The sequence below is a fragment of the Gymnoscopelus microlampas genome (genome assembly GCF_963454915.1).
Source record: "Gymnoscopelus microlampas genome assembly, chromosome: 3".
Classification (NCBI taxonomy): domain Eukaryota; kingdom Metazoa; phylum Chordata; class Actinopteri; order Myctophiformes; family Myctophidae; genus Gymnoscopelus; species Gymnoscopelus microlampas.
In genome coordinates this window covers 35,940,583-35,948,082 of record NC_139940.1, presented here as the reverse complement: position 1 = coordinate 35,948,082, position 7,500 = coordinate 35,940,583, and the positions used below count along the sequence as shown (strand labels likewise).

The 7,500-nt window shown below is 44.0% G+C and overlaps 1 protein-coding gene across 2 annotated transcripts in view; it reads left to right on the top strand.

Moving 5' to 3' along the window:
- Nucleotides 1-7,500, top strand: part of LOC311038340 (low-density lipoprotein receptor class A domain-containing protein 4-like) — a 218,858-nt gene that overhangs the window by 73,047 nt on the left and 138,311 nt on the right. For both annotated transcript variants that reach the window (XM_084047806.1, XM_084047807.1), the window contains exon 3: nucleotides 84-1,078. In XM_084047806.1, coding sequence (XP_083903932.1) covers nucleotides 1,039-1,078 — 40 coding nt within the window. In that variant the 5' untranslated portion in view covers nucleotides 84-1,038. The remainder of the gene's footprint in view (nucleotides 1-83; nucleotides 1,079-7,500) is intronic.

Sequence of the window (7,500 nt, the reverse complement as noted above, 5' to 3'; positions counted from 1 at the left end):
CTCTCTCTTTTTTTCTTTCTTTCTCTCTCTCTCTCTCTCTCTCTCTCTCTCTCTCTCTCTCTCTCTCTTTCTCTCTTCCGTAGCTCCCGTGCCAGCGAGAGCGCCTCCACTACGTGCTGAGCTGGGGCGCCTGAACTGAACACACAAAGAAGGAGAGAACTATAAAAAAAAAAACAGTGCAAGACAGAGCGACTCCATACACAGTGGATGAGGTGACATGTTGATCACAGCTGCGTTTGAGAAGTGAAACTTACCGACAGGGAAAACACAGACAGACAGACAGACAGACAGACAGACAGACAGACAGACAGACAGACAGACGGAAACACAAACAGACTTAACCTTCAGACAAAGAGACAATTTGATAGCAAATTTGATAGTGAATTTGATAGCGAAGGGCCGTCAGACAGACAGACAGACATACAGACACACACACACACACACACACACACACACACACACACACACACACACACACACACACACACACACACACACACAGTGAGGACAGTGAGCCAACAGTCAGACATCCATTCAGGGTCCTGGACATGGCGGTATGCCTGTGGCTGGGGGTATAGAGAGTCAGATAGCAGACAGACAGTAACCCACACCCCCAAAAACCCCAACGTCCACTTAAACATCCCAGTGCTGTTCGCCGACATTCCTCCTTGGGAATTCCACAGCAGGAACGCTAAGCTAGATTCGGTTTTGAGCTCCGAAATCAACAAGTCAAGAGAGCGAGCAGACCAGACAGACATCCTGCTAAACCAGTCAGTTGCCGACCGAAGCAGCCCTCTAGCACGTAGCGTGGCCTCGTTCGACCAGCCGCTCAACAGGAAGTGAAGCGTTGAACCGGCGTATGACAGCAACCCTTCCGTTCCCACACATGGACTGTTGATGGTGAAGATGGCAGTGAGACTGGCGCGCGCTTGGCCTCCCTCCCCTCCCCTAGCAGGCGCGGCTCGGACCGGTTGAGTTTGGTCACTTGGCATCCATCGTGGCATCGGCAGCAGCAGGCAGCGTGCTCGAAGGAGCAGTATGCAGGAAACTGATTTACCAGCCACACATGCTTTTAAAGGTAAACCCATCGTGAATGGCTGACGTTGTGTCGGTGTTTGTCCATGTCCATGTGTGTGTGTGTGTGTGTGTGTGTGTGTTAGGGGTTCAGTGAACACATTTTGTACCCGTATGACAAGGAATAAAAGGCTTAAGACTTTCAATGTAAAAGACTTAAGACTGGTTAATAAGACTAATCGCTTTAGTCGATTAGATTTTTTTGCAATGATTTGTTGATAAACCTCATATGTCGAAAACTATTACCTTTCAAATTTGCTAAAGTAGCAAATTAAAGTAGATCTACAAGCTCAAAATACGGCGCGAAGCGAAGCGCTACGAGCTTGTAGATCTGCTACTTTTGATGCTTTTGTGTTACGCTGTAGTATGATCAAGTAGGGCGTTAATTTACGAATAAACACAAACAGTTAGAATATGGAGATAAGAGGTTTCTGCCCGACAACAATATATATATATATATATGTATATATATATATATATATACAGTATATATTAAAAAAACATTATCCAAAAACACACTTCTCGTTTATTCAACTAATCAAAAATGTTATCGCTTGAGTAATCACTAAATCGATAGTTGCAACCCCAGTCTGTGTGTTTATGTCTGCAAGTGTGTTTGTTTTTGGGAGTGCAGTGAATTGTGAGTTTGTGTGTGTGGGGGTGTGATTTTCTGGGTTTATGTGTATGAGGGCATCAAGCTGTCACTGCCATACTATTTCTCCACAGTCTTTAAGGTGACACGTTCACAGCACTGAATAAATGTATTCCTCAGTGGAAATCACAGACAATATGTAGCCCAGAATACTAGGCTCTCTCTAGAATTGGCTTAACAGGTCTTCATTAAACATAAAAGCCCATAGTAATTACTTCTTGTTGTGTGTGGGGTTACTTGCAGTCGGTCAGATTCTGACCATCTCTTTTTCTGTAGTATTTAGTTGCTTGTGTCTTGTGTTCTGTGTTCTGTCCTCCAAACAGAAAAGGTTTAAAGCCATGTTGAGCTTTGGTTGAGCCTTGGGTTGTGTAGTGCTGGGTTCGATTTGTTATTGGCATCATCTGCTTTGTTTGCGTTCCTTTATTTGCTAAACGTGTGATTTTGAGACTGTTTTGTCATACATTGGGAGTAAATGGAGAGAGTGAAAATGTCTTTCTAGTTCTGGCTCTTCACCCATATGAAGATGATTGACACTATTTGGACTTATATCATACCCAGGTATCCAGGTTTACAACCCAGAGTTCTACGAAAGTGCAATGTCACTTTAAGAAACCATGATAAATGAATAGCATGGTTAGATCAATGTGCACCCAGATAACGCACACAACCTATAGGTGTATTTTGTGTAAGGCATTTATACATTCTTCTTATTCTTGTTAGGACATGAATGTAATTGCTATATTTCAAGATGACAATAGGCTGAATTCGTTTTTTAAGCATTTAAAATTCTGTCTTAATTCTGAATCCATAGTTTCTGGCTAGGCCTTTATCCTTCATAGACAGAGAGTCAAGGTGAGCTCTAACTTTCACTCTTTCTTCCTTGGCACAGACAATAATCTCAGTTCTGTCTTTGTTTAGTTGAAGGACATCTTGACACGTCCAGTCATTGATTTGTTCAGTGCACTGACACAGCGAATCAATGGGTCCATAATCACTCGGTGAGAGATGTAAATTTGAGTGTCATCCGCATAATTATGATAAGCATTTTTAATAACTTGGCCTAAAGGCAGCATGGAAAGGTAGAATAGAATTTGTCCAAATATTGAAAATAGCCGAAACTCTACATGTCATGGTGTAGCGCTCAGATGGGTAGTTGCCAATGGAGACAAAAAGATAAAGAATGAATTGAGGACCATGACATGATAAAATCCAACCCAGTTTGCTAACATCCAATAACACAAGGATTGAAGTATGCCGGAATCAGTGTTTAGACGAATGCCATTTAGAACCATAATACGGGCAGTCACAGACTAGTAGAGGGTAGCACGGGTCCGCCCGGAACCGGAAAGTTACTCAGATGTTGGAAGAGTGATGTTACTTATGAAGGTTTTGTCTGTAGTGGCTAATGCTCACTGAAGCCCCTCCAAATGATCCACAATGCCGCAGGACGCCTTTTCTTCAACCTCCCAAAATGTTCACATCTCCCTCCTTTCGCGTTCATTCCACTGGCTTCCGGTTGCTGACCGCACCCATTACAATACACTGATGAATGCCTACAAAGAAAATCAAGGGCATGGATGGCACCCCCTTACCTTCAGGACGTGGTCCAATGCCACACCCCTTCCTGCTAACTTAGATCAGCTAACACAGGAAGTCAGTTTGGCCCTTCCTGTCTGAACGTTCCACACGCCCTAGACTCTTCCTCTCAAGCTGTGAAATAAACTCCCTCCTGCACTCAGAACTTCTCTCTCCCCATTTCCACCGCAATCTGAAAACTCACCTCTTCAGATTCCACCTCACCCCCCCTCCCTTCTTGTCACCTTCTTTGATACTATCTTTTCATACTATACTACTATGCAGGTTATGTTGTTTACTTGTCCACAGATGTTAAGAATGTTATTTCGATTGCTTGTAGACAGATGCTATAGGTTTGATGTCTACCTGGAATCATAGTTTATTTGAAACACTACATTGTTTTCTTTGCACTCTACTTATATGACTATTTAATCTATTTGTTCACTAGTGCTAATACTATTTACTCTGATTTCGCACTGGATGAGAGTGTCTGCTAAGTGCCTAAATTGTAAATTGTTATAATTACAGATGCGTCTAGGTCAGACTTTTTTAATAGAAGGGTAAACTATGTGCAGTAAATCTGTCTCTAAGGAGCTGAACATTATTTTTAAGGAGCTTGTGGGCAGAGCATCAAAGCAGCAGGTGTCACACAGTTTCCTCACAGTTTTTGTAGTTGTTGGCTTTAAATTGCTCTAAACTACTAAATCTACTCACAAGATAGTGTTTGAGATTGCATTAGCAGTATACGCATGCACACCTTCCTCTTTATTACCCTTCTTGCATGCATGCCTGGCAGGGTATTATAATCAGTCCTGTGTGTGTGTGTGTGTGTGTGTGTGTGTGTGTGTGTGTGTGTGTGTGTGTGTGTGTGTGTGTGTGTGTGTGTGTGTGTGTGTGTGTGTGTGTGTGTGTGTGTGTGTGTGTGTGTGTGTGTGTGTGAGAGAGAGAGAGAGAGACTGTGAGTGTGTGCGTGCCTAAGTGCGTGTCTGTCTGGGTGTCTGGCTGTGAATAACATTATATAACAACACAGATGGGTGAAATGAAATTTGGTGAAGTGATAATTTACCTTTTGGTCAAACGGTCAATGGTCAAGATCGCAATCAAGGTCAAAATGAACGTAATCCTTATCAGGTGAAAAGAAGCGGCTAGCAACTTGTCTACATACGTAGTAGCAACAGGGACCGTGTAGTATAGTTCATTGTTCAAGGAGAATTGACATAATGAATAAAAAACAAGAAAGAAATGACTTGAAGTCATATTCTACCAGGTGCTCTGTGTGTGTGTGTGTGTGTGTGTGTGTGTGTGTGTGTGTGTGTGTGTGTGTGTGTGTGTGTGTGTGTGTGTGTGTGTGTGTGTGTGTGTGTGTGTGTGTGTGTGTGTGTGTGTGTGTGTGTGTGTGTGTGTGTGATTGTTTTCATAGACCTGATTACTTGTTTTTCGAATTGCTTGTTTCTCTCGCCAAACATTGGCAACATTGAATCTGCGTCGCTAAACGCTATAATGTTTTTTATATAAGTGGTGGCAACATTTTTTGACACCACAAGGGTCTTCCCAACAATAGCGAAGATTGAAGTCAGTGTGAACATGGCCAAATAATAACTTAATAGCCAAACTAGGTCTAATGAAGAGACGCTAGCATTTAGGCTAACCCTCCTGCATGTGGCTGCAGTAAAACTGTCTGCAACAACTGTTGCAGTGTGAATGAGGGGAGCGGAGCGGAGCACGGTTACTGCGAGCACCTGGTAAAAATATCATAATGATTAACAGATGTTTCACTATTCGAAACGTAAACATAATGCAGTCATGTGGATCTCGGGATCCACATGGGAACGGCATGATGACTCCCACGTGGATCTGGGACGTGATGTGACCAGCCTGTGACGTCGGTATGACTACACACACACACACACACACACACACACACACACACACACACACACACACACACACACAGACCTTCTTCTAGACTATTGGTTCTCAAAGTGGGGTCCGGGGACCCCCAGGGGTACTTGAGGGAGTTCCAGGGGGTCCCCAGCTAAATGATGGATAGGAACCAAATGGACCCTTATGGGTCTGTAACTCTGAGAGTGTACAAATGGAACCAAATGGACCCTAACGGGTCCATTTGGTTCCATTTGTACACTCTCAGAGTTAAATTAACATTGATTTTACAATTTAAATTGGGGTCCAAGTGATACAAATGCCATTAAATGGGGGTCTGTAGCCTAATGCATGTCAAACTGGGGGTCCTTGAAATGAAAATGGTTGAGAATCAATGCTAGAGCCGTAAAGAATCTTCTCCTGTGGGGGGTCCCTGGCTTATCTTTTCAAATGGGGGTCCGCGGGCTAATAAATGTCAATTTGGGGGTCCCTGGCATGAAAATGTTTGAGAACCAATGTTCTAGACGGCTAGACTCCTGCAGAACCACACCATGAAACATGTTCACCGTCTCGCCTGCCCTTGCATCACTGTTGCTACTCCTGATGTGGCTGCTTACAGGGAGAAGGCGCCTCACGTTGTCTTTCCATCTCGTGACTTAAAGTCTGTCAGAAGAACTCACTGAGAGACTGTAAACAAGCAGGTGACACTTTGAGTAGTAGCATCTAAATCTCTGTGCCTTACAGACGCTTTCCCGTTTCTCTTTGATTGCTGAGATTTCACAGTGCTGCTGTGTTGTTTTCTATCTATCAGCTGTGTTCATCTGTGCACTGGCAGAGATGTGCCTCCCACCGCTTAACGGTGATTTGAGGGTGACCACGATTTTCAGCAGAAACCGCCTTCTCTTTCCTTCTCAACAAAATCACAGCCGTGACATCTTTCTTTATTCCAGGCTTCTTATTTTTTTTAAGACAAGTGGGCAGTCTACTCTTCTTCACATTTTCATGTTTCTGTATTGAGACAGACATCAAAACAGCTGAGGGGGAGACAGTGTCGGGGAGGCACAGGAACACAGCTCTGATGTGTGCATGTGGTCCAAACCACACAATCTGCAGGCAAAACAGCGTCTGTTGTGACAAAGAGGGTAAAATAAATAAAAGAACAGATTAACCACCGCAGAGTAAGTGAAGGCCATGAGTCACACGTTGTCCTCGCTCTCCTGTTCGGTTTGCTCACGGGAGAACTGATTGACTGACTGATACTGTAGATCAAGGGTTCCCAAACTTTTCAGACCGCGACCCCCCCCCCCACCCCCCCCCCCACCCCCCCCCCCCCCCACCCCCCCAAAAAAAAACTTGAACTGGGGACCCCCATCCTGACAAGCACTTGGAATTGTAGGCATTACATTTAGTTTGACTCGGTTCCACAGATGAATTAGTGAAAATAGCCGAACTGCAAGCTCACAACGCCTCGCACTGCGAGGCGTTGTGAGCTTGTAGATCAGCTGTTTTCAGAATGTTTGACAATTTGGCAATCTGGTATTAAAAAAGGAAGTCACAAGCTCACAACGCCTCGCAAGCTCACAACGCCATTGAATTGTAACTTTAGAAATGTGCAGATGCCCTGTATACACTTATACTGTATGTTGGTTTGTTTAATGTTGAGTGAGAAAACAATGTTACACATTAAGCTAATCATCTGGCGTCATTTGGGGACCGCCCTGGGGGTCCCGACCCAAAGTTTGGGAACCATTGCTGTACAGTACATGTAGTATCAGTGAATCAGAGCGAGATGAACTGACAGACTGATTTCCATATTTGACTGACTGGATGAAAGATCAGCACATGGAGTGGTTGACTGAATGCTGTCAGCAGTAAATAGATTTACAAGTCTAGTAGAGTGATACAGTACAGCGGTCAGCGGGTATATTGTATCATTAACGTAGCGATTGATTGATGCTACCAGGTCACACTTGTACACAACAACACAATCAGTACGGTAGGCATGATTTATGTGTGTGTGTGTGTGTGTGTGTGTGTGTGTGTGTGTGTGTGTGTGTGTGTGTGTGTGTGTGTGTGTGTGTGTGTGTGTGTGTGTGTGTGTGTGTGTGCGTGCGTGTGCGTGTGTGTGTGAAACCTACTAACATTGCGAGGCAGGCTACAGTAACTACAGTACATTACAAGTTGTTAAAACAATCCACATCCCAACATACCGTAGTGTTCTTAAAGCACACACATGGCACAATTCGTAACCTCAGTTGTAAGTATGTGTGTGTGTGTGTGTGTGTGTGTGTGTGTGTGTGTGTGTGTGTGTGTGTGAG